The following is a 20,413-nucleotide window of genomic DNA, read 5'->3' as shown; positions in this document are numbered from 1 at the left end:
GTATTTTATGGTAACTTTATGCATAGCTTGAGGTCAGCTGGCAAAGCGGCTTCCACCACTAACTGGGATTAGGTACTGCTTCCATGACCCTTTATGTAAATCATACTTTTTTTCTGGCTAGGTTCTAATAGTGTATGTATTTAGTGCAGTTAGTCTGCACTGTTAGTTTACCATCTTTCACTCTTCACAGTTCTCTCTCTCTTTCCTTTCTGTTCACTTCTTCAATTTTCATGTCTGGAATAGCCGACCTGATGCTTTCTCACATAACTTCCTTCTGTTTTTATTCTTTCACTCCATCTATTTAGTTCTCTGAAGTAAAGTCACTTTGTTTAATAGATGGGCATACATATTTCATTTCATTGAAAGCTGTTCCTGGGTCTTGTTTAAGGCCACCAAAGAGGGCCCGCTTGGGGCTCTTTTATTGTGATAATACTGCTGACAATGTTTAACACAGAACACAGATTTAAAATAACAGCAATAGGATAAGAAATATGTGTGCCTTACAATTCTTTATTACCGCCATTATTTCTTTATAATTGTTACAAGCATTAAGGAAATGTTTAAGGACCTCCATGAAACTGTGGAGATTGTATGAGGTAGTTAGCTTTGTGCCATGGCTTCTGAATAGAGAGGTTAAGAGCTATAGAACCTGCAACGCTTGCTGCAATAAAACATGTAAGATGGTACGCATGACCCATTTGCGTGTGTGTCGCAAGTCACATACATTGTGTACTGTTCCCATCTTTTTTTCCGTGTCTGCTTTCATTATATAATGCATAGTCTCAAGCACAACCAATCAGCCCAACCTTGTTACCGCTACTATGAGATTGTTTCTTTCTTTTTTTTCATCTACAAAAAAAGTCTTCAAAGGTACTCAGACAAGAAAAGAGAAGTACGCACAGCCCCACACCAAATATTGGCTCGCGAAGCCATTGTGGACTACTCCAGTGGATCGCAGGTTAGTATTGAAAAGTTTGTTGTTGCAGTCAGCAGAACACAAAAGCACTGGTTGACCTATTTAATCAGGCAGAGAGTGCGCATGCTTGTGGGTAAACTTCCGGAGTTTTTAACTTTCTGCATTCTGTCATGGTGTATGTTTCTTTCTCTCTCTGCTGCTCTGCTGCGCATTACCGCTCTCTAATTACACTTAATTACTACATGCTGAAAAACCACAGCTTCGTAACTTGTCATGCAGACCAACACTTGCTGAGGCTATCTTATTGAGCACGTAGGTTGCTTTAGTGCAGATCTGCTTGTCCATGCATGTAGTATTACATAATATAAAATATTGTGTGCACAGTAGTTGAAAGAAAAGTAATTTTTTTTTTCTATTGATTCACTGTCATTATAGAGATATTTAACCACATCTTGGGGTCAAAAAAAGAAATCACTGTATAACTTACTGAATGCAGTTTAGTCTAAACATCTTGAGCACTGTGTGAATGTAAATCTTTCTTCAAAAATAAAACTTTAGTCACTCAGATTGTGCCCTCATATGTTTCAACATTCAGAAAGTTGGACAACTAATTAGTGAGTGCAGCTGAGTATAATAATCACCACTTTAATATATTGTATTGGTTTCCAGACAGCTGCCACATGTTTCCTCTATAGAACCATGAAGAAGCTAACGACAGCTTTATACATGTAGAATTCTTTTAACACTTGGAAAAAAAAATGAATGATTTATGCCATGTGCTTAGGATTGTTTATTTTTGGGTAAAACCTAATTTTACCCAATTTTTGCCCGCCGAACATGTTTCAGGAGAATCGGGTTAAACCAGATTTCTCCCCGAATGGACCTTCCCAGTAGTGATCTGCATAATCATGCGCTGACAGTCCACCGTTCTCCCTGGGCGCTCTGCACAATATAAACAAACGGGCGCATTCTCACCCTGCTGTTTGGAGAGTAGATGTTGCTTTCTAGCGCTGCACTTTTTTTATCCCCGCTTTCTCGGCAGGTCGCCGTGAGTTTGTACATGCGCACACCGGAAAAAAGGCTTGCAAAGGAAAGGGGCAAACACTTTTGAGGCTGACCATGCTGCAAGCACATGGGTGCCAGTCAGGGAGTAACAAATTTAGGACGAAAAGAAAAGCAAAGAAAACGGCAATTCGCCTACTGCAGATTAGTCTCGGGTATGTGCAGCTGCTTCCATGGCTTTCATGTGAAGGGAACGGGTGACGAGTCGGTGGGGGAGGGATTGAGCGACGAAGATGTTTCGTACACTAGTTTTTTACCAGTGAGGGCCCCAATGCCTATTATCACTTTTCTTCAGCCAGCCTCCATCACGGTAAGTTATACGTGCTCGTCGGTCGGCCTTGTTGAGAGCCATGTAGCGTTATGCATCCCCCACGCTTCACGCAGCTTGTGGTATCCCCTTTATACTGCCCACAAAAGAAGGGAAGGAAGTCACTGCACTCAAAATTCGATTTTGACAGCAACAGCAAGATTCCGAGAATGGTGGCATTGTTGCGATTCGAAGGATTTCAAAAAAGGGTCACATTTTAGTAAGGATGGGGGAGAGATAAAGACAGACTAGAGAATGTGGCCAGCAAGTGATAGGAGGCTGGCCTTTTTAGGTTTTCCTACAGGTTTTCTCGACAAATTCGAAGCACTGCTAACAAAGAACTCACCAGCCACCTGGAGAGAAGGAACTGGCGATGAAGCGAATCATGCATCTGATTGGTTTAGAGTGCGAACTCTAAGCAGTGAGACGCATGATCGCCATCGTCACTTCCCATTACCTGGGGTGACTGGTGAGCGCAAAGCCACTGTCGCAAACATAAGGCTCCAGTACGCAGCACGGGAAAATTCAGCTTGGTGATGAGAAGAAAACGAAAGACACTGTATGACTGGTGTGAAGAGCATGAAGATCTCCAGATTGCAACAAAAGACTGTTAAGGCAGCCGCGCGTTAGTGTGCAAATATTGCAACACCAAGTTGGTCACTGACCTAGCAAAGAAGCCCTACGATCGAATTTGCAAGCATCTGGCGTCATCTTGTCATAAGAAGTTCAAGATGTTGACCCAGGAAGCTGAGAAGGCGAGAACATCTCAGCAGACGCTCTTTGATATGTCCTGTAGACAATGTATGAAAGAAACTGAAGCAGACAGCATAATCTATGACTTCATTTGTGCCCTAACGTACAGTGGAATCTGCATGCACTAGGCGGACAGACCTCTGAGGGACTTAATATGCAAATACTGCAAGGCCGTGAAGACCATGTCAACAGGACAAAGACTTCGGCTGAAATACCTGAACGACAGCATAATCCATGACTTCATTTGTGCCCTAGCGTACAGTGGAATCAGCATGCACTAGACGGACAGACCTCTGGGGGACTTAATATGCAAATACTGCAAGGCCGTGAAGACCATGTCAACAGGACAAAGACTTCGGCTGACATACCTGAACGACAGCATAATCCATGACTTCATTTGTGCCCTAGCGTACAGTGGAATCAGCATGCACTAGGCGGACGGACCTCTGGGGGACATAATATGCAAATACTGCAAGGCCGTGAAGACCATGTCAACAGGACAAAGACTTCGGCTGAAATACCTGAACAACAGCATAATCCATGACTTCATTTGTTTCCTAGCGTACAGTGGAATCAGCATGCACTAGGCGGGTGGACCTGTGGGAGACTTCATATGCAAATACTGCAAGGCCTTGAAGACCATGCCAACAGGACAAAGACTTCGGCTGAAATACCTGAAAGAAACTTTTGACAAGGACATGGTGAAAATCCGCGATGATATGCAAGATAAGACCATGCCAACAGGACAAAGGCTTCGGCTGAAATACCTGAAAGAAACTTTTGACAAGCACATGGTGAAAATCCACGATGATATGCAAGATGTGGAAGTGAGTGTCATTGTCGACGAATCCCAGACATCACTGGAGTGCTTACCATCAACGCTCTCCTGTGCTACTATAGCCAAAAAACAGTGAAGAAGCAGGTTGTTTTGGTCGACGTCAACAGAGTAAATGCTTTGAACAGCTACACGGTTGCCAGTGTAGTCAATAAGGCTCTCCTGACTGTAGGCAAGACATGGAAAGACGTTGCGGCTGTAGCCATAGATTCAGCGGAGTACATGCAAAAAATGGTACAAGAAATCTGTAAAGCTGAAGGCATCCAAATCTTGCCTGTGAAAGATTTAGCACACCTGATTTATGTGAGTATTGACCATGTCATTTCTTTACCAAGCATGTCAACAGTTCGGTCCGTAGTGATCAAGTTTGGAGCGTTAATTAAGCACGCTAACAAGCTCTCCCAAAAGTGCACTGAAATTTGTGCTCAAATGGCCACTTTGGACCTGATGTTAAGAAGCCACCTTCTGTTGTCCCAAATAGATAGGAAAGCATCTACAAAGTGCTTGTGGTTGTTATAGAAATGTGGAGCTTGTTAATGGAACTTGCTGAAAGCTCGCATGATAGCAGCAAAGCTTAAGCTATTCGGGTGATACTTTCTGAAAAAGAAGTTTTTTATGTGAAGGCAATCCTGATGAGAGGCACACTCGGCCCCCTTTAAGGTGCCCAGAAAATTCTTGAAAGTGAAAAACTGATGCCCAGCTTTGATCATCTGGTAAACATCAAGCTGCAGCAGACTGTCAGCAAGCTTTCAACGACGATCGGTAAAACGATCATGCCAGAGCTGTTTTGTCTATGTTACCAAAGAGCGGTGCCACATTAGTAAAAACATGTTGTGAAGAGTTGTGCACGAAACTCGCCACAAAATGGCACTGCAATGCTGAACGCAACGTTGCAGACAAAGATGAAAACCAGCTAAGTTTGTGAAAGTTAGGAGCCGTCCTGAATCCATTTCAGAAGCGCCTGTTGGGACAGTCATTTGATGACTGCCGGCCTGTGTTCATGTCCGTAACCGACGATGTAGATTCACTTCACAATGACTTCAACGAGTACCTGCTGGAAGCAGGCACTACAAACACAGCTGTCGAACTCATTGAGTATTGGCAGGACTCTAGCGCTCACTACCCCAGGCTGGCAAATGCTGCACTGACATTGTTGTGCCTAGCTAATGGAAGCCGTGATGTCGTATGAACTTTCTCCCAGCTGAGGTACGTTCAACGACTTGACAGGTCTTGAATGGAGACCGACATGCTGCGCATGCACATGATAATGTATGTAAACAAGGGCGTGTAAAAAATCGATGACCAGCTTTTCGTGAATAAAATGTTTAATTTCTTAGAAGTTATCAATGATCTTTACTGTCATCATTACTGATTCATTTCCAAACAAACACCAAACTTCGGAGAGTATTTGCTAGGCAAATCTGATGTCCCCCCTGATTACCTACTTGAAACAAACACAAATTTTAACGCATTAGAGTTAAGAAGCCCATGATACCTTCCAATAAAATAAACTGGGTGTATTAGTACACCTGTAGATTTAACCTGAAAAAGCATGTATTTCCCAATGGTTTCACAACCTGATTTCTCCCCAATTATCAGTTTGAAAAATAGCACCCGATTTTTGCCCCCTGATTTTAAAAAGCTTTAAAACTGGAAAAATATACTGTATTATTTCATTTGATTAATATGCTCAATCTCATCAAGGCTTTAGCACAAATTTTTTTCTGTTAGTCGTCAAAAAGGTTGAAACACCATACTGGTACTTTCATTGTAAAGGACAATATGAAAGAAAGCATGGACAAGCTAAGGCATTAGTTGTTGGCTAAAGTGTAGTGTTTGGTTCTGGAGTATGTGGGGGCAGAAAAGTTTAAAGAAACAAGCAATGAATAACATAGAAGATACGTCATAAATGGGACAAATTTAATTTTAAGTGTTGAATTAGCAAAATGTTCGCTTGTGTTTATGGGAGAAAGTTCTTTATTAGACAATGATAAGAACTGTGTTCCATGCACTGTGTTTTCAATACTCTGTGACCTGCACTAGACATCTCATCTATTCGATTTCACTTCCTGAATCAACACTGAAAAGAGTGTTACTACATAATGACACCAAGATATTTTTCGGCCGTCCTCAGGGTAGCTTGTGTTGTGCTGCACAGAGGTCATGAAAGGCTCATGCCTGATATCGCACAAAAAGGCAGGCTACTAGCAGGTCTTTGTGAATGTTTGAAATATTTAGTACAAATCTAATAGTCCATGTTGCTGTAGTGGCACTAGATTCATGAATTTAAATGAAATGTACAAATTTTAGTCTGTGGCTATTATGGCATAAGAAAGCCTGTTAGTGCAACCAGCTGGGTGAGTGCAGAATCTGAGGCTGATGAGCACTTCAGTAATAAAAGGTAATGCAAATTGCATGTGGTTAGCAGATAGTCCCAGTGTGCATGACTAGCACAGTCACAGCATCTCTTGCTTATTTCAGATGCTTCCTCTGGTGGTTTTAACTAATTCGGTCTGTAGAACTCTGCCATTGATGCAGTAATTTCTAATGATGGATCCAATGCATGTTGTAACGAAACATTGTTAATCCAGATGTGAGCCACAAACAAGGAACTTGTTAAATAAAGATTTTACTCTCTTTCACTCTAAACCAGGTGCCTCAATGCAGCTTAGAAATCAGAAATCAAAGCTGAAACTGTAAGGTTTCTCAAGCTCATCAAGGGTGTGTTTAGGAGTCAAATATGTATAGAAGCGTTCTGACATGTTCTTATGCTTGTCAACGTCAATATGCTTTTCAATTGTCTCGAGATGCGACCCTTTGGGAGCAAATGAGAGCCAAAAGGGTCAGAATTGTTTACGCATTCCATGTTTGCATCAGTATGCATATTGAAATAGTACTGAAGCGCATAGAATGCAGGATGTGTGCTATTATGTTGTTATTTCACACCATTCTATCAAAATTAAGCATTTTTATGCATTCGCACATTCTGTGTATATCATTGAGTGCTTCAGTCATTTCGAGGTGCGCAAGCTAACATGAACAAAAAAGAGCCTATGCTGCCTGAAGCCACGCCAATTCAAGCCAGTGACAGGGCAAGCCTCTGCATGTTACCATAAGCTAGTCCTTCATGCCCTGATATCCAGAACAAATTTCAAGAACACTACTGTGCTAATGCCCGAGATTTGCTGTCGAGCAGAAATGAAGGGTACTGAAAGTCTCCAACAGCAGTCACTTTCCATGAAAGAGGAAGAGAGGTTAGAAATGGCTGCCCATTCAGTCTGAGGCTGAATGGGTAGACAGGTAGATTCAGTCTGACGGTGAATGTCAGATGATGAGAGAGTTTTCTTTTCTATTCTGACTGCTTGAAGTCTGTGAGAGTCCTAGACAAAAAACACTTCTGCAGTAAAAAAGTCACTGACGATTGCGACACTTCCTAGTGTGAAATTTGAGTGCAGCTCTTTAGGTGTTTTGGATTTCACCAATTGTGCTGCTCATTGTCTAGAAAGAAAGCATGAACACGGGAATGCATGGCTCACGCGGAGTGCATTCTCTAGCGCATAAAGTTAGTATATGAGCTCTAGAGGAAAAGCAGGCCGAAAGAACCGGAAACCGCAAATGCGTCACCATGTTGCTAGGACTCATTTTCATAGTGCGAAGCATATTCACAGTATTATGCAAAAACAAGCATGTACATATAGCACGAATGTATGGACAACATTTCATTCCGTATATTCTTCAGACAGATAAGATGGCTATTTAAAAAATGTGGATGTAAAATTTACTGTGCCTGAAAGGATGCGTTTGCAGGCACCTGAACTAAATGGCGCCATCATACTGAGGGAGGCTCGGGATCGTGTTGATTGCCCATCTCGCGTGAATCACATCTCATTGTCTGCATCTGCACGCCTGCATAGGGTAGCAGGATCGCGACGTTATGGTGGCGGCGTCCTTGTGGTTGCCAATTTCAGTGCATGTGCGCTATGGGGTGCTTTTCTTCTAGAGTTGGTTCCCTAGAGGAAAACAGGGCCAGGAAATACCTCGGGTAACAGAATATAAATACCTTGGTACATGGATAACCGAAGGCAATAGATATATGGAAACACAGGAAAAAACAATAACAGTGAAGGGGAAGAGAAATGCAGCCATAATGGAAGCACAGAGCGCTATGGGGACACAATATATATGAAGTGCTTTGGGGTATGTGGAAACGTGTAATGGTTCCAGGACTTACTTTTGGAAATGCACTTGTTTGCTTTAAATCAGGGGTACAAGCAGGACTCAACGGCAACCAAAGATCAGTGGGTTGCCTCGCATTGGGCGCTCACGGGAAGACTACAAATGAAGCTGTGCAGGGTGATATGGGCTGGACTAGTTTTGAAGTGAAGGAAGCTCGCAGTAAAATTGAGTATGAAGAATGACTGAGGAATATGGAAGAAAGTAAATGGGCTGGGAGAGTGTTGAGGTATCTGTGCAGGAAAAACATTGATTCACAGTGGAGGAAAAGAACTAGAAAGCTTACCAGCAAGTATGCGACCTGTAGGTTGTTCTTGTAGGACATTCTTTGTTGCTGCAGCACAGCAACAAAGAACGTCAAGCGGAAAGGGCTGAAATAATCTCATGGGTGGTGGCAATGGAAAGGAAACCTGCCATGAGTAACTACTTAAGAAGAAAAAATGAAATCGGGAAAGAAACAATTTATGATAACTCAAAGGGAAGCTAATTACTTTTTGAAGTGAGATCGGGATGCCTTAGAACACGCACCTACAAAGCGAGATATAAAAAGGAAGAAGAAGCATGTGCTTGCTGGCTAGGGAAACTATGGAGCATGTTTTATTAGAATGTGAAGACACCTAACCAACGGTCAATTTAGGCACCACTGGCCTCCTTGAAGCCCTTGGGTTCAGCGAGAGCAGTGGAAAAGTGAACATGTCCGCAATAGGGATTAGTAAGAGGCAATTGAAGGATTGGTGGAAGAAAAGTAGGGAAACGACAAAAAACGGAGACATACAAAAGCATCGTTCGCCATAGGGGATCAGAAAATTCGGTTGTGGGAGTTCATAGTGTCTTTTTTTTTTCTTTTTTGTTGCTTAATTAACTCAGGTACTACACTAGGCAGTATAATAGCAAGAGCTTGGTGGCGCAACTCACCGCCCCATTCCAAAGGGGATGCTCATAACATCCATCCATCCATCCATGGCTATATTAATTCTATGCTCTAGCGATGGTGCAGGCGAAGTAGCTCATGCGGAGTGGGTTCAAAGCCTATGCCAGTGCTTTGTTTCCATATATGATATTGGTGAACGCGCTCGCCGCATGCTTTTAGTAAGAACGACATCGGCGGCTGGGTGACGACACACGCTACTATGGCGCCATCTCGTAGCAGGTCGCCGCCGTAAAGTGCGTCTTGTGCGGCACTCCACTTTCCTTCTCACCCTTTCGCCATACTCTCCTCCTCCGTGTTCCTCCTCGCGCTTCCGCTGTGTCCTCCACTTTCCTCCTCGCGTTCTCTCTTCGCTGTTGCCGTCTTTCATCCCTCCACTGCACTCCCCTCTTTCGTTCTGCCGGTTACACCGAGGCTGACGTCTTGGCAGATGATCAATGCACACTCTTAAAAAGAAATTACACCCTTTGGGGCTTATCTTGTCGCGCAACAATAATCGTCATCTGTCTTGCCCGCATTTCGTTTCTTTAACGCTGCGAGCCCGGTACTTCCCATATCACGAACGGCTTGCGCGTTATCAGTTTGACACGGCATTCTCGACAGGAAAGTAGCGAGCGCCGAGTTTCCAAGAAAGGAAACCCAAGCAAAGCACGTGACGATTATCGTTGTGGGACAAATATACACCCCAAAGGATGCAACCGTTTTAGTGCCGGAATGGGCTCTAAAGCAGCACTGCAAGATCACCTAAAATGCGTGTTGGCAGTCCATCTCTAACAGAAATACGGAGTCACTACGGATGGTCTCAGTTAGCAAAAATAGTGCAAGTGGCAGCTCTATACACATGCACACATGCATACGCACACATGCATACGCGCACACACATTATGCAGCCCATTTCTCCTTTCCTTAAACTGCCTGCAGATTTGTTGCGTCAGTTGAAGTGAAATATCCTTTATTGAATTTCGCTATGTTCACACTGAAGGGGTGGGCATGTCTGTGTGTGTGCATGTGAATACGTGCGTGTTTTGTAAAAGAAATATTTTTATTTGTTTATTCAACAGTATTTCAGATACAGTGAAGGTCCTGAATGGCAACACTAAAAAGAATTCCGCCTGGCGTAGGGCCTGTCACCTGCACATTGCTCATGAGTAGGGTAGCATACATTACAATCGCCGACCGATAATTCGGACTCGACGGAGTGCGCCAAAAAGTCAGAATAACTGGGAGTCCGAAATGCCGAATCTGCCCGAAAATGAGTGACTTGTTTTTTTTTTCGACATCAGTTATAAGGCGGATTTCCGCCGCCGTCGTCGTCGTCGGCGTCGTCGTGATGTTCCGTATTGATTCCATGTGTGATAAGATCGCAACCGCGCGCCATGTGTTGCAGCTGCGAGGGCGAGCCGATAAAGATGGCGGCTTGGTCTGGCACGTTCAAGGGAGGTGGGCGGGGAGGAATCGCGCCGTGTTCTCGCGCGCGCAGGCGGTGGGGGTGAGGCAGGTTACCGTGTTTTCCCTCTTCTATTGCGGCTGCGCATGGCCCGCGGCCGCGCACGCCCTATCTTGAGGGTAATCTGCGATGGGTGCAAAGGTTGGGTAACTCGATATAGCCGATGGTTTTGTGTGCGCTGTGTTCTCGCGCGCCTCGTTCGCGTTGACGCGAGAGGCAGCAGGAAGGACAATTCGCGCGCCGCTTCTGCCACTCGTTATCACGTCAGCGTCCCAATACAGTAGCGAGTGTTCGCGGTCATCGAGTGAGATGTCTTCATGTTTGCCTGTGCACGCTTGCCACCATGCTTGTTAATTTAGTCAGCGAATATGTACAGCAGTTTCTACGGCCGATAAAATCACCAAATAATTCGTACAGCTGTCTAATAATTTGATATCGCAATCCATGTTTCGGTTTTCGAGCAAAACTGCTGCTCGTACTCCTTCCAATGCTCGTTCCGCAAGTGGTCAGAAAAGGTGTGCTGTATTTTGGGAGCGTCACTTCCGGGATACCTTCAATATCAAGTGACTAGCTAGCACAATACGCGTCGTCGTCTACGAGCGACGGCATTCTCGGCCTTCTCGGCACAGTGTCAAGCACGCTATATTATAGTGCAGAAGCGTTGCCGCCCGTCGACGCCTTTGTTGCTATAGTCACGAGAAATATCGCGAAAATCAAAGCATATTCAACGAACGTTTAAGAATATGGTCTAAGTTTGTCAACGCGTTGCTGCGAGCACATACGCTTGCCTTTGTCCTAGACTAGGCTGCGCTTTTCTAGCTGCCTTTTACGCTGTCTTTTCGCGCTTCGTCAGTGGTCAGAGCAACACTCCGCAAGTGTTATCAACGGATGTCGATCTGCCGGCCATGAACGGTGGGTGATTAGAGGGGCATGAAATCGAGCGGAAGGTATCGCTGCAAAATCGTGGCTTGTATCTCGACCACTGTCATGCTGTCGCAACAGATATACCGAAGTACAGTCAACGCATGCACCGGATGTTCATCGGCGACTTCTAGGTCGACCAGGCTTCGCTGGTTTCGGTTTAGAGGAAGCGCCGGCGGCGATTTAAAACGAAAATATCTCTTTTTCTGCTCGACTCCGTGGCTAAATTATCGCACGGTCGGGCTGTGGGAGTTCGAAATGTCGCATGAGGCGCTCTATGAGGTGTCCGAAATTTCGGTCGTCCTTATACATTAAGTCTATGGGGCTAATGGCAGTGCCGCGGAGCTGTTCGAATAACCAAGACTGTTCGATTTATCAGTCGGCGACTGTACATACATACATACATACATACATACATACATACATACATACATACATACATACATACATACATACATACATACATACATACATACATACATACATACATACATACATACATACATACATACATACATACATACATACATACATACATACATACATACATACATACATACATACATACATACATACATACATACATACATACATACATACATACATACATACATACATACATACATACATACATACATACATACATACATACATACATACATACATACATACATACATACATAATGTAAATACACTATACAGTTTCTAAAATAGAAAGTATAGGTCAACCCGCCGTGGTTGCTCAGTGGCTATGGTGTTGGGCTGCTGAGCACGAGGTCGCGGGATCGAATCCCGGCCGCGGCGGCCGCATTTCGATGGGGGCGAAATGCGAAAACACCCGTGTGCTTAGATTTAGGTGCACGTTAAAGAACCCCAGGTGGTCAAAATTTCCGGAGTCCTCCACTACGGCGTGCCTCATAATCAGAAAGTGGTTTTGGCACGTAAAACCCCAAATATTATTAAAGTATAGGTCCAATACAGTAGGATATTCTAAAAAAATATGGACAAGGTTATGCAAGTAAAAGGTGAATCTGACCTAACAAGAAATCATTATAATAAACCATACAAAAGACCACAGAAATGTAACAACAATACTTACCGGCATAATTTCACTCAGAAAAAGAAAGCAAACATAGGCCGCGATACTGTAGCGATTTCTTTTCCAATGTCTTTTTGTGCTTTTAGCGCTTTGCCTGTGGCCAAAGCGACAATCCACCCGCGTTATTAGTGGGTTCAGCTGTCCAAGAACCGTGGACGATAAACGTAGCGTAGAATCGAGTGGAAGCTTGCATCGCTACAAAATGGAAGGCATCGCTACAAAATGACGGCTGTGCTATTATAAGATTCTTTAAAGCGACTCAGTCATCTGGAGTTTTGCACAACCCGCCGTAGTTGCTTAGTGGCTTTGTTAGGCTGCTAAGCACGGAGCCGCAGGATCGAATCCCGGCCACGGCGGCCGCATTTCGATGGGGGCGAAATGCGAGAACGCCCGTGTATTTAAATTTAGGTGCCCGTTAAAGAACCCCAGATGGTCCGAATTATTCCGGAGTCCGCCACTACGGTGTGCCTCATAGTCAGATCGTGGTTTTGGCACGTAAAACCCCATACTCCTTTTTTTTTTTTTTGAGTTTTCCACAAAAGTGATCATGTTTGGATCTGCATTAAGGAAGGTTGGGATTAAATATGTTAATTGTTTTGTAACGTAGCTCGTCCTGCAAAATGGAACTGTAAGTTTCCTTCATTCGTTATTCAATTTGATAATTCAAGACAAGATTTTCCTAGCATTCACGTTTGATTTTATTTGAAAATTCCACTATTTGAACACCTCTATTTGCTAGCCTTGGTGATAGATGTATCAGCTTGGCTTCAGTGTCAATCTCTAAAAAGGGGCTTGACTTGATTTTGGGGTTACATGTCACATAAACATTTGTCATCTTCCAGCACACCAAGATGCCCTTCCATATGTGTGCATTTTTTTACATCCCTCATAAGATTTTTGAATTCTTGCAGATGTACTGTGCAAAAGCAAACCCTAAAATTTAGCTGATGGTGCCTTGTACTCTCTCTATACTTTCCTGTCAGCCCATCTTCTGCACTAAGAGCATAAGTTTGAACTACCAACATGCTCATCAGTACTGTATGTCTTTGTAATAGCAGCTGTCACTGCATTCAATTGAACTATGTCTTATCTAACAGAAGTAAGGTTGCAAAACATAGTAGCAGCAGAGCCCTTAGAGAACTTGCTCTGCATTGTTTGAATAGCTCACATAGAGGGGCATTTTCTGATGCTCAGGCGTCTGCAACTCTGTTGTCCACCTTCAATAAACATTTCTATATCTGCAGTAATAGCTCCTAGCTTATTCCGTAAAACATTGTTTTGGGGAATGCCTTGGGCAATTATTGATTCAAAACTATTTCTTCTTTTTCAGCATGGCACTGAAGAGAGCAAGAAGATGGTGTACATAGATTCTGTCGAGTACAAGGCAGACCGCATGCATCTGAAGCTTGTTCCTAGTATTTTGAATGTGTATCGATACATAAATAGCTAGCAGACAGGCCAGGTTGCCCGAGCTTTACTTGTGTTTCCTTTCTTTCTCCACTTCAAATGTAATTTCTACATTGAAGTAGATGTTGTACACTTTAAGTGCGGATACTTCATTGAAGGTGGCTGTTACGAGTGGGGTCAGTGCCATTTCTTACAGCCTTGCACCGAAGAAACAAAATGTTGCTTCAGCGCACAGCGCTGCTTACAAAACGTCCAAGAAATTTTTCTGTGGAGAAACAGAAGTCTTCCTGTTACTGTGTTTTGAGCACGCTGGAGAAATTCATAACAATATATATACATGCAAATTTTATGCATATCTATCAGGGGTGTGCGAACACTCAAATATTCGATTCCGAATCGAATAGTGAGCGTTTGAATAATTCGGTTCGCGGATCAAATATTTGATGTCCGACTTTTCGAATGTCGGCACCTTCGGGGAATGACCCTGCCGTGGTCGGTGCCTTGACGCGCGCAGCGTCCTCACGGTGCCCGATCTTTACCGGTGCAAGATTTTACTGATAGGCAGGACCGATCTAAACGATTAACGCTACGCGAACAGAGGATACAACAAAAGCAGCTCGTGTGGAAAGCACGGAAGCATGTGTGAATATCAGGTTGATTGTGAATACCAGGCAGAAACGCCCCAGGGAGATGTCTTAGTATACGTGTTACTTGCTCATTTCCATGCAGCCCGCGGTCTCGTTATCAACCTTACGGACTTAATCCGACCTTTATCGGTTGTTATCAACCTTATCGGACTCTAGCTAATCCTTATCAACCCGGACGGTCGATATCAACCTTATCGCAATCGATCCAATCCTTCTCAACGCTTTTCTGTCCTTATCGGACATGATCTGGTTCTTATCGACCTTATCGGTATTGATCCGACCCTTATCAACCCATATCGACTCCTATTACCCTTATCAGAACTGTTCCGACCATTATAAGCCCTTATCGCTCCTTAGAACCTGATCCGTCCGCGTCGAACCATTATCAACAGTGATGAGACCCGTATAACCCCTCATCACTCCTTATCAATTCATTGACTGCTTATCAGTGTTGCGTGACGCCAAGCGCATGAGCTTTTAGAGATCGGTGGCATTTTGGTCGGTGAAGGAACGCCCGAACGGAAGGCGCATATCCCGCGACCACCGAAACGCATCGGGAATGTGGCGTGTTTGCCATCAAATTTTCGCAAAGCTGGAATTATCCTGGTGTATACGATGCCTTATACACTGCCACTTATACACTGTATACAATGCCAATGACGACAGGACCGGCGCCGGTCCTATCATTTGTGTCCTTCTTTAGTACTTGTCTTTTGCGCCTTGCCTTTACTCGTTCAAGTGTGAACCAACTAGCCCAAGCAAGAGTTTTACTTCAGCTCTACATATGGCCTTATAGATGGCTTTTATTCCACCATCACCAAATCCTTCAAAAAAGGCTTCATAGAAACTGCTCTCCTTTGACACTTGTTTTGCACCGTCGGTATACAACATTCATGTGGTTCAGATAGTTTCAGCTTCTGCAAGAGTGTGTGCTTAGCCCACTGGGTAAGGCACTCGTCTTGTGAGCGTGGGGTTGTGGGTTGGAAATTCATCACCGCCAACATGTTACGCGCAAGCGTACATGCCCCTTCTGTGAAATCGGCGAGATTATGTGTGTCGCCGCGAGGGAAGCAAGCGCCGGAGGAGGAAGGCGCCTGGAGGTGAAGAGAATCGCGCGCCGGCGAAAGTACGGAGGAGCGATGACAGGAGCAAGTAAGAGAGCAAAGGCGACGGGAGAAACTCGTTTTCAACCCACCGCGTCGTATGTGCACAATACCCTCGAGCTCCCTGGCCGTCGCCACATTAGCCGCTTGACAGCTGTAATTATCCGTAATTCCCCTCGCGGCGTTTCCCTTTCTACTAACCTGCGAGGTCAGAGGGGACGCGGATAGAACTGTAGAGAGAAGATGGAGAGGGGGGAGAAGAGGCAGTTCCCATGTAAGAGAGGGGCGGGAGGTGAAGTGAGAAGGCAAGGAAACGGTGGTTGCGGGGAAACAGGATAAGCTTAAGTTCAAGGTACGCTACAGTACGCTGCTGCTATTTTTGAAAAATAAACGCCATGCAAATATGTCAAGCGGACAACTTACGCAGGGCGTGCAGAAGCAGAGCCGCATAATTAAAGCGCACCGCAGGGTCCAGGAGACGCTACGGATGCGGTCGACCGTTAAAATCAACACTTCTGTGCCCGCCGCGTTAACGTTGTGACTATGGCACTGCTGGAGGTAGTGGATTTTATACCGACCGTATTTATAGCCGTATTTTGACGGGGGCGAAATAGAAAACGCACGTGCACTTAGATTTTGGGACACGTTAAAGAACATCACGGTGTCAAGGTTAATCCAGAGTCCGCCACTACGGCTTGCCTCATAATCCGAGTGTTGTTTTGACACGTATAGCCCCATAATCCAATTCCAGTTTAATATTTCTGCCACAATGCGATGTGCCATGTGAGGAAATGACAACGCTCACCCTCTCAGAGGTTATAAAATATGTGCTCAACGCCTGAAGCAAACACCTCTCCCTGTGTGCTCTGTGTACTACGCAGACAAACGCAGTGGTGCACGCAAGGTAACTTTTAACATCAACTCGCCACTCTCGTGCTAGACTAAACGTTGAAGAAATTAGGCTTTAGCCGTCAACATCACCACTAATTATCGTCAATCAACGGACCCAGCACGGAAAGCTTCGCTTACACCGATTCCCACAGCGCGTGGGATCTGCGTATTTCTTATTTCTTTTTTTTTTCTTCTGCCTTTCTTTTGGTGTGCATTCAAAGCTCGGCGGGCGAGCGCTTTTGCATTCCGCGTCCATCGCAATGGGCCGCCGCGCGGCTTTGAATATCCCGCACGCGTTCGAAACGTATGCGTGCGTCATCTACTCTGGGCGTGCGCGCCCTGTGACAAAGACTGCTCGTAGAAAATCACGTAGAATTAACCAACCCGATGACTAAAGGAGCGATGTGACTAATGTATCGTGCAGTTCATGAGTAACTCTTCCGGTATGTCTGAGTAAAACAGGCCACCGTTCTTTTGCCTGAAAGTATTTCCACATTATACCGCGTGACAACCTACGCGCAAAAAGAAAGAAAGGCCGCACGGTAATTACTTATGTCGCAAGGGAGTCAAAATATGCCAGGTGAATTTTTGTTTATCTGCACTAACTTTTTTTTTTGCACGTCTACAGCTACAAAACCTGAATACCGGTCATTTGTGCCGCTTGGGCAAGCGTAATATTAAAGCCTCCAATTTCTACCGCATTTAAAGTGGGTATTCCGCAGTAGAAGCGTTCTACCAAAGGGGAATATTGTGACCAGTTACTAATTAATCAACTTAAATATGGTAATTACATTATAGTAATTATAACACCATTGCAGACCAAGGGGCAAAAATGAGAACTTATTGACCTTTATTTCAGGCCAAAGAGAGGACATTAGTAGAAAAACACAATGAAATGTTTTCGAGTAGAAATTAGTACTAAAACATTTTTTACGAATATTCTCTTCGCGGACAAAAATAAAAGCAAATAAGTTCTTTTAATTTTACTTTGTGTGTAATTGCGTTTAAAACAATCAATCAATACGTCAATCAACCAATCAATCAATCGATTACTACATCAACGAGCCAATCAGCAACAACTCAACGTATTTTGCCGAGTTTAGAAGGAATTCAGAAATCTCCTTTTGCGGAGAGCAGGTCCTGGTGGTTTTCTCGCAGGTCGTGTTAGCTTCGATTTACCGGTAAACCGGTTCGTATACTCCCCCAATGTTTAATGGTGCTATAGACCGTTTTTTCGTAGGCGCCGCCATATCGTGAGCGCAGTGGCGCCGCCTATGAGCAGCGCCATACTGGCTTGGGTGAAAGCGGTGTTTTGCATGGCAGGTATACGCTCGGCGGTAGGTTCTGGCGTTTGTTTTCGCGGTCGTGTGGTCTGTTTAGTACGACGTGCGTCTTCTACGTGGTAAACGGTTCTGTGAGACGTGATGGAGTGGTTTAAGGCGTCATGGCCGTAGTTTCTGCTGGCGTTGAGGTGGGCGGAACACACAGCGCGATGTGTGCGCGCATATTTGAGCCTACAATCAGCCTCGGAGACCAATTGTGTATTTTTGAATGTTCCATTCACTATATGATGTGACATTATTGCAGTATTATCCTCTATTTCTAAGCTGCGGTTTAGGAGCCATGAAACATACGCGACGATCGTAGCGGCGTGGGTACCGTTCTGCTACGATAGGAGCTGTGATGTTATACTTTGACAAACGTTTGAACTGTTCGCTGCAGGTTACATTGCATGACTACTTGGTTCGATGGATGAGGTTTCCACCCCTGAATAAAATAGTTTTGGCAAGTAATAGCAGCATACCTTACAGTCTGAATTAAGCTTGGCCAGCAAAGGAACTGTTACGAACTGCGTGAGCATCCTAAGCATCGGTAGGTGCTGGATTACAGATATCTTTGTTCTATATAGCACCTGGTCCAAGCATACGGCATCAGCGGTTATATATCTATAAACGTTGTGCGGCGTGACTATGCGAGGTCGCATTGCGGCGTTAGCCCGTTTTCTCTTGCTTTTTCGAGAAAGAGGATGATAACCGAATTTCTTTTTCGGTTGTGTTCGTTTCGTTGTCTACGGCACACTCACACGTATCACGGAAATTTTGTCCTCAAAAATAGCCATCGCATTCTTTTTATGCGATCCCTCTCATACATTATGGCAGTATACAGGCCAAAAAGGCAATGCCGAAGCGCACAGCTTATACATGTACCGTGCTGGTTCACCAACCGCAGTGATCGCTGTGTTGAGCAGCGCCATCGGCCTCATGCAGGAAGGCTAGCGTAGACATATAGTAATTTCAAGCCTACTAGACTTGACATGCGCCAGAACGATGCCGGTGATCACAAATATTTGATAGCGCCTGCCGCTTGGCCGTGCACGAGCATGCGCTCTTATGTTTTACTCCCTACGCCAAGCGATCAGACAGTGAGCTAATTTATCATTTAATGCTGGTAATAAAGAGACACCGGGTTTCTTTGTTGAATTAAAACCGATATAAGCAATATAGTTCACAACACATACACACCGTGACTGATAATGTGCGTACACCGCGGCTGATAAAGCGCGTCACATTTTTGCGCCCCCAAGACAGACATATTTCCGCCTACTGTAGTTACCGATGCACCGAAAGGCTTCCCTGACGATCTTATATGAACGGACCAGGCGTAAATTTCACAAAGTACTATCTAAAACATCTCTAAATCGTTCCGCAGCATGCGACAGCAATACTTTCAAGCAGCGCCGCGCCGGATCGCCCAAGCCAGAGAGGAGGAAAGGCTCTCCGCGCGCGCTATCCTCCTCGCCCGATGAAAAGGTCTATAGATGTGGCGAGTATACGTCGTTTATGCGCACCCTTTTTAAGGTATACGGATTAAAGGGGATTATAATCGTAATCCTCAACGGATAACTTGCTTCACATTACCTAATTTTGGTATACGTCCGCGTATTCTTTGAACCGCTCCGGAAGCTTCTATATTTTAGGATTTTGATTACGGCCACCTCGCTTCGCTGATGTTTTCAAAGACACCCGCCAGTTTTAACGTAATGATACTGATACACACAACATTCTTGAAAGAATGACTTCGGCAGCATGCGCCTGAAAACTGTCGTTGCAAGCTCCAGCTTGCAGGACGAGTGAAGTGCTAATTGGTTTCTGCAAAATTGTCTGGAAGTCGCGAGCACTCTCCTGTTTTCTTCAATACATGGGTTAATAGACTTCCATAGTTCGTTGTCGCACGAGGAATAAGACTTATTAGTGTTTAATAATCTCTATCGTTTACTGCTTTGCGCTACGACGAGAAAGCTGGATTTTCTTCCAGTGTCATTTCTTCAGCGTATGATGCACGTGTGCCAAAATATCCACATCGCCTATATTCGCTGCCTTATATAGCCATAGTTCAGCTATAGGTTTAGCGGTTATTGAGGCATTTATTTTTTTTTATTTTTTATTTAGAACATACTGCAGGCCTACAGTAGGCCCAAGCAGGAGGGGCGAATACATAATATATGCAAAAAGAACAGGATTAGCAAAATTAAAAAATGTTAAATACAAGTTGTAACACAAAATACAACAATAAATACAAGGCTCAGATGCAAAATACAAAAAGTAAACGTAGAAATAAATGGCTCTCAAATTAAATCCTGTAAAGAAAACATTGAGTCAAAAGAATCAGCTCTGGTTAAAAGATCTGGCGGACACCTGTTCCACTCCTCAATGGTGCGTGGAAAAAATGAGTATTTAAAGGCGTTAATCCTAGCACTGTAAGGGGTTAATGATTGTGCATGATGATTTCGTGTTTGGCGCGTAGTGTTAGGTTTAAGGAAGGGGTCTGCATTCATAGACAGTTTATGGTTTTTTAGTAAGAAAA

At 44.2% G+C, this 20,413-nt stretch overlaps 1 protein-coding gene across 1 annotated transcript in view; it reads left to right on the top strand.

Moving 5' to 3' along the window:
• Mulk (acylglycerol kinase-like protein Mulk) overlaps positions 1 to 13,966 on the top strand; it is a 36,082-nt gene extending 22,116 nt beyond the window's left edge. Inside the window, exons 14-15 of the mRNA XM_075689642.1 lie at positions 862 to 958; positions 13,832 to 13,966. Of these exons, the coding sequence (XP_075545757.1) occupies positions 862 to 958; positions 13,832 to 13,951 (217 nt within the window). The 3' untranslated portion in view covers positions 13,952 to 13,966. The remainder of the gene's footprint in view (positions 1 to 861; positions 959 to 13,831) is intronic.
• Positions 13,967 to 20,413: the final 6,447 nt, after the last annotated feature.

Source organism: Dermacentor variabilis, chromosome 4, assembly GCF_050947875.1.
Source record: "Dermacentor variabilis isolate Ectoservices chromosome 4, ASM5094787v1, whole genome shotgun sequence".
In the NCBI taxonomy this organism is placed as follows: domain Eukaryota; kingdom Metazoa; phylum Arthropoda; class Arachnida; order Ixodida; family Ixodidae; genus Dermacentor; species Dermacentor variabilis.
Note: the sequence above shows the minus strand (reverse complement) of the source record. Positions and strands in the feature narration are given on the sequence as shown.